The 26041-nt window shown below is 40.3% G+C and overlaps 1 protein-coding gene across 1 annotated transcript in view; it reads left to right on the top strand.

The window, feature by feature from the left end:
* Nucleotides 1-26041, top strand: part of LOC120860208 (lysine-specific demethylase 4C) — a 404469-nt gene that overhangs the window by 327814 nt on the left and 50614 nt on the right. The window contains exon 18 of the mRNA XM_040235989.1: nucleotides 7288-7473. Within this exon, the coding sequence (XP_040091923.1) occupies nucleotides 7288-7473 (186 nt within the window). The remainder of the gene's footprint in view (nucleotides 1-7287; nucleotides 7474-26041) is intronic.

Raw genomic sequence — 26041 nt, 5'->3', positions numbered from 1 at the left:
GCTCCTTGCTGTAGATCTTCAGGCTTCATTATACAGTGTTCCCCCAGTGCTGGCCATTATTGGTGCATGAGTGATTGACTTAATGAGTACTAATGAGCAGAGCATACATTTTACAGGTAGAATAAAAAGAAAAGAAAGTTTCTGTTTTAAAATATATATGTAAGGATGTGGAGTACAATCAAAGTTGCAACCTCAGTCCTCTGACTTGCCTGCAACAATAGTGATATCCATTGAGTCCAACTTGATTCCCTGTTGGAACTGGAAATGTTAGCTTGCCATGGAGTTACCTGGCAAAAGTATCTTTGGAAAGCAAAAGAAAAAAGAAATTAGGTAATATCAGCTTGATACTTGCCTGATTAGGAAATACTAATTAGAAGCACTTGTGCCTCTTTTGGAGGCTTATTTATGGAAGCAAAAGGATCACAAAATTGACAAAACAACAATGAAATCATATTACAAATCAGATTAAAAAAGAAAAGGGAAGAGGATGTGCTTTGAACCTCTGACTCCTTCACAGCTCATCATTTTTTGATGCCCTTTGCCAGGCTGTGCATGCTAAGAATCTAATGATACACAAAGCCTCATTGCTAGATACTTCATTAATTCCTCAACCCATTAGGAGCCTTAATAGCCTATGCCATTGGAATAAGTATGGAAATCCTGTCCCCCAAGAAAAGTACAGTGCTCTATAAATCATACTCGCCTGAGGATTCTCTCAGCCCTTGACACAGCAGAATAGATGAAAAAATATTGTACCTCCTGAATTTCCTTATACTAGAGGCTCTCAGAATAATTGGCACCCCTTAACCCTTTAACCCTCCAGCCCAGTGTGTGATCCCTGGGTCAGCAGCATCAGTATCAGTGGCAACTTGTCAGAAATGCAGATTCAGTAGCCCCAGCCCAGACACACTGACACTCTGAGGGTGGGGCCCATGATCTGTGTTTTAGGCAGGCCTCTCAGTGATTCTGAAGTCCTCTGACATCTCTGGTGGCATAGTTATGTGTAGAATCTTTTTTCGCTGTTGAGGAAACAGGTGAGCAAGTTTATAACTTGATCAAAATGTACTTGCTGAGATTTAGTTGATTTCAACAAACATTGAGCAGCTCTTATGCCCCAGGCATCCTTTCTAGAAAACCGTAAAGGCGGATGACACCTATTCGTTGTCACTCGGTAGGGTCCTCTGTGTCAGCACTTTCCTGCTATGCTGTGTTGGTCTCCCTTGGACATCAGCACCTCCTCTTCTTGTTCGGGAGCACCCCAAGTGATGGCCCTCTAGGCTGCATCATTGAATTTCTCAAACCTCTTATTAAATGTTTTCCAGAAATTGGTTCCTCATTCCTTTCCCAGTAGGTCACTGCCACCTCAAAGAGGAACTGCAGGAAGAATGGCCCTGTCTTTCCAAACCTTCTGTGCTTTTAAGTGCCCAGCAATCTTACTGTTCACAAGTTCTCTTCAATCCCCATCCCTCTAGAAATTGGTGTCACCTCAAGCTTCTTCTATTTCAAGACATAAGCAGATGATAGAGAGGTTCTTTCCCACAGCAGACAGTGTCCAGCCCTGGCCTTGTGTGAGTAGCTCTATTTAAAGGAGGATATAGAATCTCTGTCAACAAAGGTTAAGAGTAAAAAACACTTAACATTTAGCTTCCTCTTAATAGCCACTTGCCTAGTCCAAGTCCTTATCATCCTGTGGTTTCATAAGAGTATCTTTCTCTACCAGTCTGTTCTTCATCCACCTTGCTGTTAGAATCCGTGAAGTTGCTCAGTTGTGTCCGACTCTTTGCGACCCCATGAACTGTAGCCCACCAGGCTCCTCCATCCATGGGATTTTCTAGGGAAGAATACTGGAGTGGGTTGCCATTTCCTTCTCCAGGGGATCTTCCCTACCTGGGGATCAAACCTGGGTCTCCCGCATTGCAGGAAGACGCTTTACCGTCTGAGCTACCAGGTAATCAAATAATAATTCTATCATTTCACAGCTCACTTCAGATATGTGCCTGTGGCCTGTTGCAGGGGTCAGACACTAGGGCCTGTGCTTGTTGTAAATAAAATTTTATTGGAACACGACCATGCGCATCAGTTCAGTTCAGTTGCTCAGTCGTGTCCTATTCTTTGCGACCCCATGAACTGCAGCACGACCATGCCCATCATTTGTGGATTACCTGTGGCTGCTTTTACACTACAGCTGACCCTTGAACAACATGGGTTTGAACTGCATAGTCCATGTATCTGTGGATTTTTTTTCAGTACAGGTATTGTGAAAATTTTTGGAGATTTGCATCAATTTGAAAAAACTTGCAGATGAACCACGTAGTTTACAAATATGGGAAAAAATTAAAGAAATGTTAGGTATGTTGTGAATGCATAAACGATCACAGATACTAGTCTATTTTATCATTTACTACCATTAAATATACAGAAATCTATTATAAAAAGTTAACATTTTTCATATGTTACACAAACAGACCAAACACAAACCCCATGCATTACACTAGGGTGTCGTAAAGCAATCATATTACTGCTTCTTCATTATTAATGCATGAATCATTATACTTGTAAATAAATATGAATTTTTAAAACATTGTCTTTTAATTTTTGATGCCTAGTGTTAGTGATATGATTAACATCTACAGTGTTTTATATCATAGGAGACAATTTGGTGTAGGTACTAACAAACAATTTATTTTATTAACAGATGACATAATCTTAAATATGGATAGAGTACAGTACTGTAAATGTATTTTGTCTTCTTTATGAGTATTTTAATAATGTTTTCTCTAATTTTAAGAATATATAAACATATAACATACCAGATAGGTGTTAATCAACTATTTATGTTATCACTAAGGCTTCAGTAAGTTATTATTAGTTCAGTTTTGGGTGAGTCGAAAGTTGCTTGATTTTTGACTGTGCAGAGGTTGGGGGTGTCCCTGGTCCCCATATTGTTCAGTTCAAGTATACAGTGCAGAGTTGAGTAGTTGCAGCTGACACTGTCTGGCACACAAGCCTAAAATATTTATCTGGCACTTTAAGAAAAAGTTCACTACCCTAGTCTATAAGATAAAATTTCGTCTGTTTGCACTTAACATACTGAATGATTGGGTTTAGTTCTGCTAATTTCCAGTGTGTTTTTTTCCTTTGCTTCCACCCATTCTGTGTTTCTGTTTCTTTCTTTTCATGTCTTTGTTTGAATTTATTATTTTTCCTTATTCTGGTTTTTTTTTTTCCCCACTTTTGGCGCTTTTAATCTTTTTCCAGTCAATTCAAGAACATTAGAACATTTAATGTTTATTTAACTTCATTTTTACCACTTTTGCCATACATGCTACAATTGTCATCTATTCAAATTCTCTTTGTATTTCAAACCCAGAGGACATTACTATTATTGTTTATAAAGTCCATATTCATTTAGATTTATCCACATATTTAGCTTCTTGGTTAATCTTTAGTTCTTGTTGCATACTTCTGATCCTTGACTGTGGGAAAAAAAAATCTGTTTGCCCTAATGTTTGAAAGAAAATTAGGCTGGATGTAGACCTAATTTAATTTTCCTCTATAAATTGGAAAACATTGTTTCATTGTCTTTTAGCACTCGCTGTTGGAAACTAGAGAGCTGATGGTAATCTGATTTTTCTCTTTTATTCTTTGGAGATTTGGGAATTTTCTCTCTCTATTTGGAAATCTAAGATGTGTTTAGGTTATTTAAAAAAATCAGTCCTACTTCCTGGGTCTTTTTTCAGGTCACGATTTTTTCTGTTATTTTCTCTTTTTCTTTTCATCCAGAATGCCTTTTAGAAAGACAGTAGAACATCTGGATCTCTTTTCCATACTCCGTAGCCTCTGTGTTTCATTTTCCTTCTTTTTGATCTTTTTTTCTGTGTTCTGTACAATCTCTGGGCTCCATCTTTCAGTTGCTAATTTGATCTTCATTGGGATCCATTCCAGAATTTGACACATCTTGTTTTTTTTAACAATATATTTTTAATTATAGAACTGTAACTTGTTACTGTTGTTGTTTTTTAGTTGATGGAATATAGTTTGGAATATCTATCAAAATATGTACTATATCTCTTTTAACTAATCTTCTGTTTCCCATTACCTGATTCCTTAGGCCAACTTTTCTGTAAGTATAGCACTTCTTGTTTATGGCATTGTTTTCCTTCAAGTGTTTGTGATTTTTAAAGTATATGATTGTATTCTGGTTGTGTCCTTGGGTGCAGTTTTTTCTCTTAGCTCAAATGAGAATCCACTTGTCCTACTGGCGAACAATAGCTCAGCTCACAGTACTCGGGTTCAGATCAGATCCGTTTACTTCACCTGCTGGTGATGAGTGGGGGCAGGGTAGACCATAGAGCTGGCTTGGCAATGGGTCACTTGTCTTTTTTTTTTTTTTTTAACACATTGGGAAAGATTTTAATTATTTAAATTTTTAATAAATTTTAATTATTTTAATTATTTGCTTTTACTCTTGGCATTGGCCTTGCCAGAATTGCCTCCACAGAGATACCTAGGGATAGTTTTTACTGAGGCTCTTGTCCCTGGAATTAAGTGCTCCATTTTTTGTTAGTTAGTGCTGTTGTGGTTTCATTCTTTTTCATATCTCTTTATTTATTTAGGGTTTGGGACTGGAGAGTTTATAGCAGGGGCTAAGTCTGCTATCTTGATCTAGTCAGTGTTGCATTTCTTTAAAGCCTTCTTCCTTCGGTTGCCCCCAGGCATACCCTCGTTGCACTAGTCATTCTAGTTCCATATAGCATTTTATTTCTACTTCTTTCATAGTACTTAATTTTATTCTAATTTGCAACATTCTAGAAAGTGTTGTGTGTCCTTATCTTTACCCTGTTGAGTTAAATTCCATAGCCCATCAGTGTACGTGTCAAATTGCCACGGATGCTCCAGCCAGGGTGAAGCACAGTTGGTTTAGTAGCAAGCAAGTGAAACTGTGATGTTGGAGAAGACTCTTGAGAGTCCCGTGGACTGCAAGGAGATCAAACCAGTCCATCCTAAAGGAAATCAGTCCTGAATATTCATTGGAAGGACTGATGCTGAAGCTGACGCTCCAGTACTTTGGGCACCTGATGCAAAGAACTGACTCATTAGAAAAGACCCTGATGCTGGGAAAGATTGAGGACAGGAGGCGAAGGGGACAACAGAGGATGAGATGGTTGTATGGCATCACCGACTCAATGGACATGAGTTTGAGCAAGCTCCAGGAGATGGTGAAGGACAGGGAGGCCTGGTGTGCTGCAGTATGGGGTCGCAAAGAGTTGGACACCACTGAACGACTGAACAACAACAAAAGCGAAACAGGGGTTCGGAAGTGCCATGTCGACTGTACTACAGCATACAAAATGGCTCCTCTACCAAGTTTTGCGGAATTCTCTGTCTCTGCAAGAACTTCACTAATGTTTAGGTCAATCTTCCCAACTCCATGAAATAAACATCTTCTAAAGCATGGTATTACAATAGTCTGCAGTTGGGATGACTTTCTAAGGATTATGGATCTATCCTTAGAAATCACCCCATCCGGTCTTCCTGGGAAAGGAGGCATTTCCCTTACAAAATTCTAAGGATTGAGTTAAACGTATACTGAGCTTAAATGTATACTGTCTGTCTCCTTCCTTCTTTCTGGAGTTGCTGTTTATTGAGGAAGTTAATTGTAGAAGAGGCTGAGAAGCTTGGAGTTATCAATTCATTAATTAGCTAAGTCATAATACTCTTCCTTATTCTTGATTCTATTTAATTAGTAAAATAGGAAATGATTTCTCCTTTCATACATCTGTCAATATCTGAATTTATTCAAACACTGACCTCACTGTGGTATGATTAGGCTCTTAAAAGATTATCTGATTATGCCTGGGGTTTCTGATATGAGGTCTTGCTGCTTTACCTGTCATCATGTTTTGAATGGTTGGAGTTGAGAAAAAAGATACCAAAATACTAAGAATTACCAGGAATATACTGAACCTAATACCAAGAATTTGCCACAGAGATATCAAGATGTTAAATAATGCTTTTATTCATATTATAATGGGTCTTATTTTAGTTATTTGGGAAGATGAATCAAAATGACATGAAATAAAAGAAGAGATCCAGTTGGAGGCCATTATTACACTGGGCAAGACACCATGGACCAAGATCGTGGCAGCTGGTGCACATGAGTAGAGTGAAATCAGAATAAGCTTAAGGTGCAGAATCTATAAGACTGAAGATGCTGATCAGATGTGAGGGCAAAGAAGAGTAAGAAGTTTAGCGCACACTGTTTCATGCAAGTTGGTGATAAAATATTACGGTCCTCTGAGGGCATTGAGTGCAAGTATCTTTTTTTGTCTCAGGAAGGAAAATGTACCTATAAAAGAAAAGCATTTTCACCAACAATTGGTCAGCTTACAGACATTATCCTTAGAAAAGAGAAGTTGAGCTTTCTGATCATTCTGTTTCTTTTGCTTTCTGAACCTGATCCTACACTGTCCTACAACTCTTTTTTCCTAATCGTCAAGTATTAGTTCACAAATCTTGCATTTAATAAAGCTGTTTGATTTTTTTTTCCATCTCTCATAACAAATGTACTGATAACGTTTAGAGCTAATTGTATGCAATTTAATTTTCAGATTGTGGTAATTATTATTGCTGTTTTTATTTCCATTCTTTCTTTCCCAGGCATAGTCAGCTGTAGATATTCAACAGAATTATGCCCTTTGGGGTGATTTCCAATTTTCTCACTTTGGGAAGCATATTTTTGTTTCAGTCATGAAGGGTTCAGATTTGGATTATTAAACACTTGAGCTGTAGTTTCCACAGTGGCCCATTTAACATTTTACATTTCCTTGTAAATAGAAACCTTAGCCCATCTGTGTGCTATTTGGGTATTTTTGAAGACCTCATCTAATTTAGGAGAATATGTGCCTGTCTGATGTACAGAAAAGCCCGCCATGCAGGCAGTAAAAGAGAAATAGCTTCAGTGTTCATGGATGACTTACAGGAGCAACCAGGGGCCCTTTCCCTCAGCTCTATGCATGGAGAAGCATGTACAGAAGGGCTTGGCTTTCCTAACCACAGGGAGTGTTTCAGCATATGTCTTGTAAGATGTGGCCATACTGGCATGTTTCCTTGAAGGTATGTGGCTTATATTGCCATAGTCAGTCTCCCCACTAGGGCTCCTGGAGATCAGGCCTTGCTGATATCATCAGTGTTCTTCCTCTCTAAAAGTTGTTATGCTGTGAAATGTGGGAATTCGCTGAGTTAACAGAGTTTGAATTGGCAGTCTTCTTTGTTTTAATCCTCCAGAAATGCATGTTCTGCAGACACCGGGTTAAGAAGGTCTCTGGAGCCTGCATCCAGTGTTCCTATGGGCGTTGCCCAGCCTCCTTCCACGTCACGTGTGCTCATGCTGCTGGGGTGCTGATGGAGCCTGATGATTGGCCATATGTGGTGAACATCACATGCTTCCGACATAAGGTCAACCCAAACGTGGTAAGGCCTGCTCTCCCTTTGCTGATGCCAAGACTGCATGTGAATCCCCTCCTGTATATCCCCCAAGTCTAGCGTGCTCTACTCTGTAATGTTACTACTCATTGATGATGTGTCTAGCGTGTAAGTCTCTTGAGGACAGGGATTATACGTTACTATTTACTAGTATTTGTCCAAGACCCATTAGTGTCTGGCACATGCTAGATGCAGCACATATTTATGAGTTGAATGAGTGAATGAACAGATGAATGGATAAAAGTCTTTGTGGCTGTTCTGGTTTGGGGTCTGTATACAGGGCTGCTGAGTATGGTTGTACAGATTATCCACTGCACATATCCAGAATGAGGGGGAGAGCATTTCTGGGAAGAGACTGATGTGAAAACATCTCCTGAGATCCTGCAGCGTTAATCCAGACACCTGTACACTCTGGTCTTGGGGGTTTATTTCCTCTCTTCTAGAAAAAAACAAAGAGCAGTAACACAGTAAGGGGAGGGAGAGGGTGGTCACAAACATTGAAGGACATGCTGCCTGAGATGGGATAAGCTAGAGGCAGCGCAGAGGCACCAGCAGGAGTAAGGACAAGCTCAGAAAAGCAGAAATGGAGAAGAGAAGTACACACGTCAGCATTTTCTGCCTTTCCATTTCACTCAGGATTGAACCTGTTTCTAGGAAAAGAATGTTTGCAACAAACTAACATGTGAATTCAACTGTAATTCAGTTTATCTGTCCTTGGTGAATGGAATCTTTCCTCTGTTTCAAAGGCTTAGATAATTCAGACAGTGCAGATGGTTGCTATGCCTTGGTTAGCTTTCCTGATCACCATCATTGTCTGTGGCTTTCAATGAAGAGACTGAAGCATCATATTGACCCTCAGTTTCACTAATGTGCTGAAGGTCCCAGGAAGCTTGGCCACAGACTATTTGCAGCCTCACATGCTTGTCCCATGTCTCTAATTACCTCCTATGAGCAGCCTGCCAGGTCACTACCATGGGCTGGGGAGCTATGACCCCTATACAATACATCTCTCAGCTTTTTGATTCCAGCAGCTTCTTCTGGTGTCTTGAGAAATACTTGATGTTTGTGGGTTGGGTCTTTGGATGCATGTGAATGTGTAAATGTAGAAAATGACATCACAAACTGTCATGTCTAAAGTTATTTTCCATTGTCGTAGGTCTCAAGTTACATATTCATTGGTGTTTTTTCCTTAATTTCTTGAGTTGATAGGCTCTTGCTAAGAATAGTACATGTACTCAGCAGAAAGCCCACTTTAGCAACTTTAAAAAATTACACTAATAACACATTGCATTACTGGCACTTTGCCATTTACAGTGCAGTTGCTAACGTTACCTCATCAGACGACTCATGAGGATACATTTTGAGATGTGAACCAGGTCACAGCCTCTGGAGTCAGATGTTGCTGTTCACACTTACATTCTGCCAGGAACACATGTACAGCCGTGTGTGAGTTCTTCTCGCTGAGCCTCGGCTTCCTCGTCTACAATGGCATGCCCACCTTATTGTGTGGTTTTCAGTTCACCTCACACCGTAAGCCCTCAGAAAATGAAAGTTGTATTACTGCTTTCTCTTTTTTATTACTTCCACTGCCGCTGTTGCTGCTCCATTCCTTTGTGAACTGGGCCACATGAGTAATGCTATCCTTACTTCAAGGATAGGAAGCCCAAGTTCAGAGAGGTTCAGTTTTTTGCCCAAATATTCAGTTAATGAGTGACAGGTGCTGGAATGTAAATATGTTTTCAGCCCATAGTCTACTGTTTGTTGAATTCCACACCCCAAACCTCAAGTGGCGCTAGAGGTGTTCATTTGAACCTTTGCTTGGGATCATATATTCCCTTTTTAATATTCCAGAGCTCTGTGGTTACTGATGATTATATTGAAGTTGCTGTTAAAGAGATCCAGGTGTTTAATCAGGACCTCATTCCTCTTAACTCTGATGTGTTTGGTTCAGTCAGGTTTATGTTACTAATGTGTTTCATAAATGATGATGAAAGAGAAAATATTTGACTTTGAGATGATTTAGAAACCACTCTTCCCTACAGACCACTTCAGAGCTTGGTATACTTTGTAAAGGGTTGGGGGGAAGTCATATAATTTACAGCATTACATGTGGTGGGCTTTCTCTGTGAGGAAAACATTTTAGTGTTCATAAATTGCCTTTGCAGAATTCTCTAGGCTGAAGCACCATGAACACTGGATTTCTGAAATACATTCCTGATAGCTAATACTTACCCATTATTCTTAATTAGACTTCAGATATGGCTTCCTCCCAAAAATGTCTGACAACTAACTCAAGGGAATCCGTAGAATCTGGGAACTTTGGTTAAGAGCATTGTAATTACCCTTATTGCATTAAATGTTCTTTCCTTTTTCAAGCGTAAAAAAATTGAACTTCACTCAAGTATCTCTCTTTGTGTAAGCTGTGAATGCCAGGGGATACACTCCCCAGAGTCAGAAGTGTAGTTTGTCTGTGTTCTCGACCATGCTGAGATTGTTCGGTAGTAATAGGCAACTGCTGAATCACAGCAGTGAAAAAACTCGTGAGATGAAGTCTAGGCTAACTTGGCAACCCATCACAGGCATTTCTGAGAGTAGAGGATGCTTGACTAATTTAGGTGAAATGAGGTATAAAACTACAGTTACTTCAGTACTCCGGTTTTACTTTTTTTTTTTTTTTTTTGCTTCTTCCATTATTTGCTTTTCGCATCCAAAAGGACCATTTTAACGTAAATTCTACTTCTCCTTTAATGCCATAAATTATTTTAAATACACTAGCTTATTCAGTGTTGTTGATCTGTGGGTATAAAATCACTCTGGGTAATGGTACAGAAATTTCATCTGATTTATTATAATGCACTTTTCCATTGGACAATAAGCATACTCTGTGGTTAGAATGATAGTATTTGGGAAAATAGGTAGCTTTCAAATTCTTTATTATTATTTACTTATGGCTGTACTGGATCTTCATTGCCGCTTAGGCTCGAGGGTGCGAGGGTTTCAGTACTTGTAGCGTGTGAGCTCAGCAGTTGTGCATCCGGGCCTAGTTGCTCCGTGGCACGTGGCATCTTCCTGGGTCAGGGGTTGAACCCTTGTCCCCTGCATCAACAGGTGGGTTCTTAACAAATGGACCACCAAGGAGTCCAGCTTTCAAATTCTTGAAGTAGAAAGGAGCATGTTATAGTAAGTGCACCGCTAGCCACCCCCACCCCCACCCCCGTCTCTGGTCCCTATTATTTTAACCTAAATTTTAGTATAGAGTTTTCAGTATTTTTGTCAAACATATGTTTTTTGACTGGTACCTGCTTTCTTGCAAGTATGAGGTTTTATTCATATGCGCTTGTGTATGTGCACATGAGATAATGTCAGTAGTGTTGTGATACTTGACCATCCTTTGCCAGGATCCACCGTGGCCTCTTTCTGGGCTCTATTTCTGAAGGTTCCATTGGATGTATTCCTAACCCACTTACATGCATGTTGAATGGAAGTTTGTAAAAGACAGAGAACACAATATGGTAAAAGTGGTTTTGAAACTGGGAGCTTTGGAAGCATGTCTTATTCAAAGCAAACAGTGAACTACTCACAGATTTTATACTTCCTGCAAAGTACAGCCACTGACTGTCTCCTCACACTTGAGTTAACTAGACAGGTGTCCAGTGGAAGAGATGCCTGAATAACGGAAGGCAGCAGAGCTGAGAAAGATGGCATGCACAGATTTTTTTCAAGCAAATTACTTCAATAAACTTTCATATTAGATTATAGTGTTTGTTCCAAGTATGCAGGTATTGGAGCTCCAGAATTCCTTGTACGTTATGCATTAATACCTTGTAAAAAAGCAGGGCCCCTCTAATACACAGTCTTATATAAGTTACATCGTTTTTGTCTTAATACCCTCTCCTGTCAAAGACATTTGAGAAATTTATTTCCTTTATCATTTTCTAAGTTGTGGCTGCTAATGCAGGGATAGACACCTATTCAAAAAAAGAGGAAGAATTTGAGTAGAGAAAATGTCTTAGTGGTCAATTTTTTTTCCTGCTGTTTGGTATATTTTTTCATTTTTTCTATTATTTTAACTAGATCATTATATTTAGTAGATTTAACCAATGTTTTATCTTTTAAATTCAGTTCATTTCAATCCAGTCGCTCAGTCGTGTCCGACTCTTCGCAACCCCATGAATCACAGCACGCCAGGCCTCCCTGTCCATCACCAACTCCCAGAGTTCATTCAGACTCACGTCCATTGAGTCAGTGATGCCATCCAGCCATCTCATCCTCTGTCATCCCCTTCTCCTCCTGCCCCCAATCCCTCCCAGCATCAGAGTCTTTTCCAGTGAGTCAACTCTTTGCATGAGGTGGCCAAAGTACTGGAGCTTCAGCTTTAGCATCATTCCTTCCAAAGAAATCCCAGGGCTGATCTCCTTCAGAATGGACTGGTTGGATCTCCTTGTAGTCCAAGGGACTCTCAAGAGTCTTCTCCAACACCACAGTTCAAAAGCATCAATTCTTCGGCACTCAGCTTTCTTTACAGTCCAACTCTCACATCCATACATGAGTACTCAGCAATCCATAGAAGCTGCTTGGTATAAATTTGTTGAAATAGCTCTCTAATGCTAGGGAATGAGCTTAGTGGACAAAAGAGAGGTAGTATTTATTGAGCATCTTTTATCAAGCACGTGTTACACATTTGGTTATGTTAGCTTCTGTATAGGCCCCTCCCACTCTGAAAGGTTCTCTTGTCTCTTTAGCTCACCTTCATGTTCTATTCTATGTAGCATTCATCTTTGTTATAGAACTTGAATCTTTGCTCAACACTTGCTGACTTCTTTCCCTGCTCGTGTCTTCAGGTCAGCAGCCCAGGCAAGCTTCAGTAACTCCTTCCCTGCCATCACTGTGCATGGCTCAGGACAGGATGGGACACCTGCATTGCCCAGGATTTGGTGAAGGACTTGGAGCAAGGCAGCCCTTCTGGTTAATCCATGCTTGTGTAACTAACCTTTGGGGGGTAATGGGGTGAGAATATCTGTCAGCACTAACAATAATACCTTCCTTGGTGTGCAGAAACAGTTCTCACCTTGCCAGTATGTGGAGCATTGGGTGATCAAGGCCCCTAAATTCTAAACCCTAAAATGTTGTATAGCATATTATACTTTCAGTATTGGTTATTGAGAAAACACCAAATGATAAAAAATATTAAGAAATCAGGAATACTTTTATATGAATTCATTAATTACCAAAAGGGTCTGCAGTGTTTCAGGTTGATCATAGATTGATACAGAGAGACCTCAAACACTCACTCCTACTGTAAATTCCCACTGATGCTTTTGGACATCATCATGGGTTCTAGCCTTTTACAGATCCAGCAGGTACCAGTTGACTGTAATTTTCTTCTTGGTGCTTCTGTCACACTGTGAACATGCAGAGTCAAAACCAAGCACTCTGATGTAGAAGCAAGGCTCTTAGCTGCTGTGCTCTATTCCCTAAGAAGATAGGCTAAATAAAGATACGAGTAAAATGTTTTGAGAGTCCTTGGAAGGAAGTCACTAATTCTATCTGGGGCAGTCAGGTAGCATTCACAGAGGAGGTAACATTTGTGCTGGTTCTAAAAGAGAAAGTTTGAGTTTGCTAAGTTGATGTGTCAACTGCGTTCGAACCAGCATTGGAAGGCCACAGTGAAAGGAAACCAAACTCTCACTTGTGACTAGTTCTCAATAATCATCTGGTTGTCTCTTGATTCAACCCATGGTATGAATCCATCATCTTTTGTTTTTTTCTTTTCCCTCCTTAAGTTTGGAGCTCCATCCTATGGCTTGACTCTGTCCCCTTTATGCTTTTAAGAAAGAGAACCAGAATTTATTGTAGTTAACGCTCATCTTGGAGAAGGAAATGGCAACCCACTACAGTATTCTTGCTTGGAGAATCCCATGGACAGAGGAGCCTGTTGGGCTGTGGTCCATGGGGTCGCAAAGAGGTGGACACAACTGAGCAACTAACACCAACACTCATCCAACAATGATCTGAATGTTTTCATTTCCATAAACCCTCTTCATCACCCTGATCTGCGTGTCTTTGTGATTAACTAACAGTGTTTGGTGATTGTTGTTTTTTCTGTAACAATTGAGGTATTGCTAACCCCCTTTCTGTTCAGTTAGTAAAGTTTGTCATGACCAAAAAACAAACTCTTCTTAGACTTGTGCATAATAATCTGATATTAGTATAGGGTTTTTCTATGTAAGTTGTTTTTGAAACGTCCTTCTCAATTTGTACTGAATAACAGAAAGCATTCTGACCAAAGCAAAGGTCTGGTATAAAAAATTCTTAGCAAGGGTTTAAAAAAACAAACAAATAATATAGTGATTTAGGGGTGAGTGTGTTCAGTCTTTCTAAATCAGATGTACATTTCAAAAAGAAATCCCTCACCCTTTTATCAGTAGTAGTGTTTTGTTGAGCTCTAAATCCATGTATCTTAGATGACAGAAAGTTAAGGCCAGATTTGCCTGGGAGAAGAAGTACTTAACACAGACATTTTAGAATATTTACAGTTGGAACCAATTTTTCCCTTGTTCACTTTATTAGGTAAAAGCAGTGAATACAGTGTTTTTCTTAATTTTATCAAGAAAATTAAACATATCCCACTTCAAACTTCTGTATTTTATTAATAACCCTCATTTTAATTTCCTGCTGCTATTTCTGTAGACATTTCCTAGGGAAGGGCAAGGTCAGTGATCATGGAGCTCTTCTCCTTTGGGCTTCCAGTAAGTAGAAGAAGTGCTTCAGAGTCTCTGGAGCACAGTCTCAGGCCCTGGGTTTCCATTGTCTTTCCATTATACCTGGTGTAGTTAGGGAAACCTAGGGAAACTGTTCGGAGAAGACAGTGGCACCCCACTCCAGTACTCTTGCCTGGACGGAGGAGCCTGGTGGGCTGCAGTCCATGGGGTCTCGAAGAGTCGCACACGACTGAGAGACTTCACTTTCACTTTTCACTTTCATGCATTGGAGAAGGAAATGGCAACCCACTCCCGTGTTCTTGCCTGGAGAATCCCAGGGATGGGGGAGCCTGGTGGGCTGCCGTCTATGGGGTCGCACAGAGTCAGACATGACTGAAGCGACTTAGCAGCAGCAGCAGGGAGTCTGTTGGAGGGACATCATACCTTCTGCTGGGCCTGGTTGTGGCTCATAGAGGAAAATTCCACTAACACTGTCCCCACAAGCTCCCCACAGTGACTTCATGGTCCCAGGCAGAGGCTCTTCTGCCTCATGGAGCCATCTTTACCTTACTCTTTGGTCTCTCCATTTTCCAGTCCCTTTTCAGAGTCTAGTCATTTGGTAAGGGTCTTTGTGCTGGTCCCCGCTCGGGCACCAGCTGCAGAGACTCCAGACCCATTTCTGATGCTAATTAAAGTGTTTCAGGGGGAATTCTGAATTTGCGCGAAGAGATAACAGATGCCTCCATTTCAGATTCTAATTTTAATTCAGTCAAGGGTACAGAAACTAATCAGAAGGGGAAACCATGCAGGCAGAGAAAGGCCGAGCACCTCGATGTGGCACCTCTCCAGCACACCGTTCCCTAGTGGGCTGCTCCATTGTGACTGGCTGCTCCTGTATCGAAGCAGAACTGTGGTTTGCTACCACATAGTTTCTCTATGTAAGGGGTTTACATTTCCATTCTGGAAGGATTTACTCGTAACAGTCTGGGCCTTTCCATTTAAGGAAAAATGCGCGCGCACCTGACTCTTGAATCAGACTCATGATCAACAAGGCCACAGTGTCATCTGGGGGCAGAAAGCAGAGTCAATTCCCAGTGACTCAGAACAATATCTCTGCCTTTAAGTATAGCATTTCTCCAGACTCTGATTTCCTGTCCTTTATCCTTTAATCTGGTTGTGTTAAAAAACAAACATTATTTCAAATTTCCTGGAAGCATCCAAAGGCATTTGAAAAATGTTAGGACATAAGTTATATGGGATGCCTTATTTATTTTACAAACAGACAGTGCTTGCTCCTAAGGGCCCAAAGAGCCCCTGAAATAACTCTGAAGCAATGTTGGCTGCTGAGGCCTTAAGTGTATTGATGTGAGTGTTAGCAGTCACCCTCTGTGGAGCCTTGATTTCCAGGAGATCTCTTGTTCAACAGCCTTGGCTATCTTCTCTCTCAAAAATGTGGAAAGGAAAATTTTGCCTGAGCTTTTTATTTAGCTTTGTAAAACTGCAAAATAATTCTGACTTTAAAAAGAAAAATTCAGGAAAACTCTGCATCTTGGTTACAGGAGTTTTTTGGTGTTTTATCACTAAAGCAGATTCATCAGAACCCCCAGGAAGTACTTGTCATGTTGTAGTTCCTACTTGGCCATCTGATCCCCACCCCCTGCCCCGAAGTGCATCATGGGATCAGGGACCAGTCAGCCGCTCTACTGCAGGAGGGGCAAGTGCAGGAAGGACTGTTTACACGGGACTGTTGACGCTTCATGGGCCACACATCCTGAGGGAAGCCAAGTCTTGCACTCTAAGAGCCACTTACCTGGTTACTGTTTTTAGCATAGGTAAGGTGTGTTTCTATATGAAACACTTGCTCAGCTTTTCCCAGAATTATTTCCTCAGGAAATTTTAAGCTTTTCAGCAATTTAATACTCCTTTTTTAAAAAAATGATTAGGGCATGCATTATTGTTTGATAGCTTGTTAAGAAAATTAAGTAGTGACACTAATCCCATATTTTAACATTGGTATTACAGTGAAGCACTGTGGATACAGTAGAGAAATATAAACGGAATGTGTCAGCAGACACACAACAGCAAAGAGAATTTGACATTCCAACATCTTGTAAAGCATAAGAGGCAGGATTTTCAATTCCTTCATGTAGAAAACAGTAATTAGATGCCATAGTCATAATGAAATCCATAGATACTGACACAGTGTAATGAAACTATAGTTTAATGAGACTATTAACTGCAAGCAGTGGAAAAGGCACTTAAGTAAGTTTCATCATTTTTTATCTAAAGGGCTACTCTGGGTCTGTGTTCTTTGTCCACATTCACGGAGCAGGATGTATAAAGCTCTAAATTAACTAGAAAGGCCTCTTGAGTTCTCTTGGCAGGAAGCCAGTCAGCCTGGGGCTACCCCATCTCTCTGTCCCGCCCTTCCACAGAGTGTTGGTAGCCATCTTGGGATCTGAGCCGTTTTTCACATGCAAATCAATACTTCTTCCCTTTCTAGGTAAAAGGGATGGTTTCTTGGCCATTCCTTATCTGAAGCTGACTTTGTTTTCGCAGTGAGATTGTGTGCATCTCTCTGTCTTCTCCCACACTGGGTGTAGTGGATCTGTGAAATTATAGAGTAGTATATGAAGGAACATAAGAGATTTCTTTTTCTACAATTTTTTTTCAATAGAATATTCTTTTAGTTTTTCTTTCAGCCATTCCTGTGCTGACCTGGCACTCAGAAGCTGTTTCTTAGGGCAAGAGGGAGGGTTGAAATGAAACCTCATTTCTTTGTGGGCATCGAATGTCCTTGTGAGTTTTCCATTGTGTTTGTCTCTCCTTGAGTGTTATGTAGGCCTTTTGGTCAGGTTTGTCCCCATTTTCTCATATATTTCTCAAGAATTGGAAGAAAATTAACAATTTGCAAACCCTTACATTAAACAACTTTTAACTGTATCTTAAAATCTGTTGTATTGTATCTTTATCATGTATTTGGAGTAAAGAAGAGCATCCTTAATAGATGCTAAGAAGCAGCTTTGGCTGAGGCTGCAGGAACCACAGGGGTTAGCATTAGATGTTGCTGGAGGGGACACGAGGGCCATAGGCAGGGGGCTGGGAAGGGAGGGTTGCTGCCCTGGAGCCTCTCAATCTTTCCCCTCCCAATCCTGCCTCCACTGGAGCCCACACAGCACTCTTTCAAGCACAGTGCTGGGCACAGAGAGACATTTAATTAACACTTGATAGACTGACAGATGGATACTAACTTGCTTAATTAATAGTGGATGTTAAAGGCTTTGTGGATTTGTCCCCTTTGATCAACATCCTTGAGCCCATGTGGCAGAATCTGCACTGCTCCTGCTGTGGCTGTGATGAGCAGTAGGAAGCTTTTGGCTGACTTCTCCACTGCTCCTCTGGCTGTTTCTCCTGCGATTTTCAAGGAAGCTTAGGAAGCTTGCACATGTTCATTCTCAACCTCTCTCTACCTCTTTCTCTCTCTCCCTCCCTTTCTGTCTGATGCTCATGGAAGTAGTGTGCCTGTATAGAGTCAGAATTGACTATGCCACCCTGATTTTCTCTTGTGTTCAGGTGACTGTCATTTTTCCTTCAGAGCAGCATATTGAGGTAGATGAGGTAAATAAAACTAATAGTAGCTAATATTGGTATAATGCCTTTTATAGTTTATTGAACGCTCTCACTGGTAGCGCATTGCCTCTTTTGGTCCACACCATAACCCTTTGTTGCAGGTTTTTCTAATTGTATCCATTCTACAGGCGATGAAATGGAACTTCACAGAGGTTCAGCAGTCATTAAAGTTCCAGAACTTCCCTGTCTCCAAAGTCAGCACGTGGTGCGTCACTGAGATGGTGCTGATTTGGCTACACGTTTCCAGGTTGAGATCGTGGCTTGAATTAGCTTACATGGCTTCATTATTTACCTAGGCTTCCTTCTTGGTGACATAGAACAATTATTAAGCCCTTTAATTAATCTGTTTTGCTTTAGGTCACCTTGTTAAGAAAATCTTTTCATCTCTTTTAGCTATTTTTAACCCAGTTACCCACTGTAATTGAGATCCAAAAATCGTTATGGGTAGGAGAACTGTGTAGTAATGCCCCATGTCCCTTGCTTCTCTCTGTTGAAAACATCCCATCTGAGGTCATTTTTTAAAATTACAGTACCTTATAAATGAATGAATACCTTCTCTCCTCATTTCTCCTAAATTATAATTCATTCCAACATTGTTTATATATTTTAGGTTCTTTGCATTTTCACATAGAATTTAAACACACACATAGCCTACTATGAATGATTGAGAGTTTGTTGAATCTATAGTCCCCTCCCCAACCCCCCCGTTTTATAGTCATACCCAAGGAGCCTGAAGAGCATCTGAAATATAAAAGCCCAAGGCAGAGCTTCTGGTGCCAGGCATCCAGGGACTCACATACTCTCTAGCAGCTAATGAGATTGGAAATGAGTTAGCAAGAGCTCACATCAGATTCCATCTCAGTGGTAGACGCTCCACCTCCAGCTCTACCAGTCTAATGGATGGGAACTTTCCTCTCTGCTCTTTATAAAGTACGTTACTGAAACTGTTCAGAATGGAAAGCAGGTGTTGCCTGCCTGTTGAGAGTTTCCTACATTAACACAGTGAAGCCTCTGAAGATGTTTCTCCCATCCCAGTCCCCTTCACTTAGCTCCTGAACAAGACTACCACCTCTGAGGTGAGCTAATGACTCAAACAGAAAATAATTCATGTTTGTTTTTTTTTCCCCTCCGTTTCTTCCACAGCCTGTTAGTTATAACTTCTACACACATTAAGCTGAATAAGGCCTTAAATCTGCTGGGAAACTGCTTACCACCATTTCCCACTGTATTATATGTTTGTACTTAAAAACCCATGAGGAATCAAGTACACGTGAACAAATAGACATATCGAAAATTAAATACTTGTGACATTTTTATGAGCCTGCATGTGCATTTGTGCTATAAGAGCAATTATTTCTTCATGAAGCTCCAGGGAGTTAGGTTTTTCTGGGTTAAATATTTTTACCTAGCTCTTGTAATTTTACAAAGAAACTTTTTGCTGTTACAAGGCACATTTAGATGAGTGATTTTTGCTTTGTAAGTTTGGTGAAAGAATAATAGTTTGTATTAATTTATTACTCTGATACCTGTAGGACTTTTTATAAAATGGATACCTTGAAAAAATCTAATAACATCTCACATATTATTAATTCATAGAAATTAGGGAGTAATAATAAAGTTGAGAAGGTAAAACGGTTATTGGCTATACATGGAAATGTGCATTTTGGCCTGTTCATGGAGTAGGTTGCTAAGCTTTTCCTTCACCTCTCCAAGCTTGTTGGTTGAATGATGGATGCACCTATGAGAGGTACCTATGTGTACCTCTACATATGCTATTTTATTTGGATTTGTACCCTTTATTAACATCATTATACAGATGGAGGACAAACCTAGGGATTTTCCTAAGATGACATTCCCGCCCGTGACTCATCTCATCACATGGGTGGTGGGTGACCCTCCTTCAGGTCCGATAAGAGAAGAAGACGCTTCTTGCCAAGGATAGAAATCTTCCTTCCTCTACCACACAGGACTCCTTGCCAAGCGATCACTGCAAAGGTCATATTTGAACTAACTCCTCTCTGCTCTCTGTCAGAAACTCACTGGGGAGAAATGATATTGACTATTGGAGAATACAGTATATATTCCAGTGTCAGTACTTAAGTTAGATTCCTGTTCCAGTTTAGGTCACCCCAAAATTACTCATTTTAGGGTCCATAACTTCAGTCTTCACAGAGATGTCTTCATGGAGTTTCATTTTACTGCTATATCCATTTATTGACAGTTTATACAAGCAGCATTTATAATAACATTGTTGTTTTATAAGGCTGTTGTTAAAAGGTTGAGTGCTGTGCCTTTAAATAGATAAAATCCTTTGAACAGTTTAGTATCAAGAGAAATTTGTCTGTGAGAACATGTGGGGAAAAATTGAAAATTTCTTTCTAAATTCTAGCTCCAGTTTAACAATGCTATCAGTTTTGAGCATAGGCAGAGGTGGATTAGCAGTTTCTGTGACTCTGTCCACAATGGAAATCACATTACCTTTGGGAGAGAGATCTCAAAATATTATTTATGCCCATTGCATCTTTGAAATTAGGATATTAATAGTTATTATTAGACCTGCCACTAGGTATTAGAATTTAATACATTGTTAAAGAAGTATATATATACCACAAATTTGTTTTTTCAGTATTATTTCAGTGTAATTTGGGGGGGGTGGTGGCTAATCTTGTGTTTTATTTTATGCATCTAAAAATATTATTCTGAGTAGGGATCCATAGGTTCACAAGTTAACTGAGGGTGTCCATGGCAGCAAACACTCCATTTTCAGTGGCCTTCTGGGCACATGTGTATATGGGGCCTCCTGGCCCTCTTAGGCCTGGTTCAGATGATCAAAAGGTGTGGTGATAATTATAAGAAATACAGTTGACTCTTGAACAACATAAGTTTGAACTGTGCAGGTCCACTTATATGTGGATTTTTTTTCAATAAGTATAATACCTGTATTTTCATTTTATAGATCTTTAAATTAACTAAATGTGGAGAAAAGTTTGTGTTTGATTAGAGATCACTGTATATGGCATCAAGAGTCCTCGTTCTGTCCAGACTGTTTCAGCTTCCTGCTCTTGGTTGAGTCATGTATTAATTCCTTCATTTTTGAGGCAGAGAGAACAATGTGCAATTTTTTGATTGTGCAGGGGATGGGGGTGCCCCTAACCCCTGTGTTGTTCAAGGGACAACTATATATAACAGAAACTACAAAGAGGTATGTAAATAAAGAACCAAACAGATAAAATCCCATTATCTAGGATTATATATAGCCAACAGTTTAGTGTATTATTTTCTTGGTAGATTTGATCCTGCATGGGTCCACTTATACATGGATTTTTTTCCCATCAATACATATTGAATTCTATACAATCCATAATTGGTCAAATCTGTAGACATGAGTGCTGACTGTAAAGTTATATGTGAGTGTTCAACTGTGGGTGAGGGGGTCAGCACCTCTAACCTTGATGTTGTTCAAGTGTCACTCTATTCTTTTTTCTTAGTTGTGTGTGTGACAAACCATCACAAAACTTAGTGGCTTTAAGCAACAACTCTTTAGCTACTGATTCTGCTTTTTTTGTTGTTCAGTCATGTCTAACTCTTTGCAACCCCAATGGACTGCAGCATGCCAGGCTTCCCTGTCCTTCACTATCTCCTGGAGTTGGCTCAAACTCATGTCCATTGAGTCGACGATGCCATCCAACCATCTCATCCTCTTTTGTCCCTGTTTTCTCATGCCCTTCATCTTTCCCAGCATCAGCCGTCATCAGTGAAGGCTGGACTCAGCTGAGTTCTTCTGTTTCAGACTGGTTGCCTCATCCATCTGTGGTCAGCTGAAGAACTGCTTGTCTTCTTTTGGCTGGGTTCTCTCATATGTGTAGGGCCTCATCTCTGGTCAGGGTGGTCTCTCATCAGCCAGCAGGAGGGTAACTCGAGTTTCTTCATAGGACAGAATCTGTGGAGAGGGCAGGCATGTGAAGAGGCTTTGAATATGCATACCATTACTTCTGTTGTATTCTTTTGGCCAAAGCAGGTTAAGCCAGAAGACTAGCTGAGATCTGAGGGTTGGGGAAGTAGACTCCAGCCTTTGGTGGGAGGAGCTGCAAAGTCACATTTCAGAGAATGTGTGCAAACAGGAAGGAGTGAAGGTTTGTGAGCATTTTTGCAATTTGTTGCAGTGTATATATGTGAGTGCATATGCAGTTCTATGTTCTGCATTTTTCATCTCCAGATAGGTTCCAAATCAAAGTTGCTTATTTGACTCTGTGATTATACTGGGGAGATTAAACAAAGTGTCTCAAATGGTATGTAGAACAGAAGAGCAGTCAATAAATAAATTAGAAAAGAACAGAAGGAAATGTAACTTCTTTAGGCAACTGCTCGAATTCCTTTCCTGTCACTTCCTGGTTGGTTTTATTTCTCCTCTGATGTCTTTCCACGTGTATTCCCCTGGTTGATGATACCGACACATGTACTCATGATGGGAGAGCACCTGGTTCTGGGCCCCACTTCAGCCTCTCACCATCTTTGAGATCTTGGAAAAGTCACTCAACCTGTACCTCAGTGACTTCATCTATTTAATGAGAATGGTGATGGACAAGGAGGCCTGGCGTGCTGCGATTCATCGGGTCGCAAAGAGTCAGACATGACTGAGTGACTGAACTGAACTGAACCACTACAGAGTTATTGCGAGAGTTTAATTAATTCATGAGTGTGGACATGTGTTGGAAACATATCTGTGTTTTTTGTCCTAGTAACTCTTTGATGCTTTTGTAGAATGTCTATAACAATTTCTTAGTTAACATTTTCTTTTCACATCCCTAGAATTTTGAACTGTTTCTATCTGTTTAAAAAGAGAAGTTGAGTTTTTTTTCCAATTAAAGCACTATTCATTTCTGCAGAGTGTATGTTAAAGAAAATTTGACTTTAACAATCTTAGCCTGTGCAGTAATCTTCAAACACCATAATCTGATGGAGCCCCTTGCATAATGTCCATCTTCTCCGATGAGAAATGACATTCTTAACATCAATAGATTCTTAGGCTTTTCTGACAGGAAGTAATTTTGAGTATGTATAATCAGTTATAGGATATGCTTGTCAATAAATTTTTCCTGCAAAAATAAATCAGAAGTCATATCAAAATAGCATTATGAAAAAAAATCTGTTTTCTTTAATACTTCCCTTGAAATGGTCAGTCATGCTTGAGGCTTAAAAATTTTTTTATTTAGATGAAGGCAGTTTATTTAATTTGTGTGCTGGCCATCTTTCCAGCTAGCCAGTTTGCATAAATTTCATGTCCTAGCAGGAAAAAAAAAAAAATAGTTGTGGTCTAGAATCAACCTTTTCTCTGTCAAGTCTCTGTAAATTTTTCTTTACCCTTGATTGGCTGCTTCTACTTCCCAGACCCTGTGAATTTCACCATAAACCTTTATTACCACCGCCTACCCACACACATGCCTAGCTACCCTAACAAAGAGGAACTTCTTCCTAAAACTCCCCTGTGTTTCCTTTTGCTCTTTTCTGGACAGTGAGTAATTAGAATCAATCTTCTCCCATTTAAAAAATGTGTCTGTACCTGTCCTCGTAGATCATTCATTTAGTTTTTTTTCCTGTCTGTTTATTTTTCCATTCATTCATTCATTGTTTATCTGGCAGCAGCAGTGTTGCATGCCATGGATAAAGAGACAGATTGGCCCTGGCACTGACCCATGGGTTTTGCCCTGTCACAGGAGGGATAGTCAGTAAAAGTGACATTTGACCAGAGCCTGCAGAGAGTTGTGAACAAAGCCTTCGCGAGTCTTGAGGGTGGAGGGAGGAGACCACATTATTTATGCCTTCCTTCCTAAGGACCATAGCCATGTACCCGCTTTTGGCAAGAATTAGAGTCATAAGAGGGTGAGGTGAAGAGCAGAGCAGTGACGATTTAGACTGGATTGAGCCTTGTCATGAGAACCCAGGGTACTGCACTGTCGTGCGTGCCAGCTACTGGGGCACTGTAGTGAAGAGTGGTTTATTTACCTGGGGCTAGGGTCTCATATACAGTCTCTTATAATGAAGCCACTTAACAGTTGCTGAGAACTAATTGCATATGAGTCTAGACATTTTATGTACTTCGTATTATTTTATAGCAGATCTTGAAGTATTACTGTTCCTTCTGCAGATGAGCAAACTGAGGCTGATAAAGGTTATGTAACATCCCTATGATCACATAGTTAGTATGAAGCTGAGCTTATAATTCAAATCCAAAACATTCTTTCCTTAGAGGGTGAGTTCCAATTTTAATAAAATATGCATGCACGAAGAAACTAATATCATAGTAAAATACACTGCATGCCATTCTGACTATGAGTGCTTTTAAGGCCATTCGACAAAGAGGAACAGCGTTTGAAAAAATACACTGCCAACATAAAGCCCCCTTTGGCCTTAATCCAGGTCACTCAGAGCCACTGTGTTATGAACTTCACCTCCTACAGGCAGTTATAAACCAATACAATTTTAGGAAGCATTCATAGGCTTAATTTCAGAGTTCCAGAATTCTACAAACTGTGCCTTCACTCAAATTTATTATTACATCTAAGTTGCTCTCTTGCTTTCAAATGTTGGATATATTTAAAATGGTTGAACAGAGGAATGAAGTAGGAAACTAGGGAGTTATTTTGGCATAGGTAAGGTACTGTGGCCCAGCTGTTAAAAGATTTGTGCTTCAAGCACAGTGCGTTTTTGGCAAAACATTTACACACCTAACTACACCTAAAGTCACAGAAAAATTTTCCAGCCAACCTAGCAATCAGTAGGGAATGATTTCAAGGAAGAAAAATATCCTTTTATTTGGTTAGGCATGTGAGAAACTAGATGGCAGAGCTCACTCTGCAAAGAGGGGACCTTTAGGAACACGTCTGGGAGAGTTAGCCTTCGGTCCAAACCATGAGCATCTTTGTAGTTCTGTACTCCAGGCCCTCATCTCCCACCTGGACATGGCCCTTCTCCCCTTGGAGTCACATGGACCTGGATCATTTTTCTTCTGTACTTAAACCTCTCAGTGGCTCCCTTAGGCCCACAGGGTAATATCCAAACGTCTTAGAATGGTGTGAGAGCTGCCCTACTTGCCCCTCTGCCCCATAGCCTGACCTCTCGGCCGCAGGCCATTTCTAAACTCTTCTTTCTCCTGCTTCCCCTCCCATACAAGGCAGGATCTCTTGCAGTTCTCAGACTAGAGTGGGCTGTTTCCTGCTTCTAGGCTTTTGCTAACGCCCTCATTGGTTCCCTACTTCTGCCTGTGAGTATGAAGACATGCTAGAATATCATCAGCCTTGAGTCGTGCCACCTGTAAGATGACTTTATAGCACATACCTGTAGGCCTATTCCGGGGAATGGGAATCAAGTCTTAGTGGTTTTGGTTGGAGTCCAGAGCACCAGGGGAGGTGCTTGGTGTCCACTGAATAGCAGCACGACTGTTGAAGGAACCAGTGAGTCAGTGACTCTCTGGGCATTTCTTACTTGGTTTCCAGAAGGAAAAGTTTAAGCATAGCACTTTATCTGTTTCCTAGAAGGTGTTTTAGCTTTTTTTGAAATTCAAGGAAAAAAGAAGTAAAGGCTCTAATTAAACCAATATTCTGAATTGTCACTTTATTTCCCAGTGATGTTATAAATAGCCCTGCCAGAAGACACTGGGTTAATGAATCCTGGCTTTCTGTAGGTTATGGATGACATGTCAGACTACTGTTGGTATCTTGGGGATTATGAAACTGTGCCTTCTAGGGCCCATTTAGCAACGGTGCTGGGCCTTCCCAAGTGCCTGATTCAGGAGCCCCCTAGTGAGTCAGAGCTTGTGGCATCAACAGTCAGGTTGATGAATGAGACTTGGAGATAGGGAGTAAAAGGGACTGAGCAGACCTCCTTGTAAGATGGTGACTCCCCTCTGCACCTGGCAGGAATGAGGTTTTTGTGAGTTTCTAAAAGGAGAGCAACAGCTTTATTCTGAAAAATAAATTGCAAACAAATAGAAAGCCCCAAATACAGCAAGCTAAAATGTCTGGAGTACTTACCATGAGCCTAGAATTTTGCCAAAAATTTTCCTGAAGCATTTCCTGAAGTCTTCTACTTCATAGCATGGTATATACTGAGACCTAGTCTCTGGTTTTTCTTGGTTATATGCATGTACATGTATGTATGTATGTATGAAAGTGTGTGTGTATGTATGTATATATATTTACACACATCCACACATTTCTTTGCTCTGA

Source organism: Oryx dammah, unplaced genomic scaffold (assembly GCF_014754425.2).
Source record: "Oryx dammah isolate SB20612 unplaced genomic scaffold, SCBI_Odam_1.1 HiC_scaffold_11050, whole genome shotgun sequence".
Classification (NCBI taxonomy): Eukaryota; Metazoa; Chordata; class Mammalia; order Artiodactyla; family Bovidae; genus Oryx; species Oryx dammah.
This window is presented reverse-complemented; position numbering and strand designations above follow the sequence as displayed.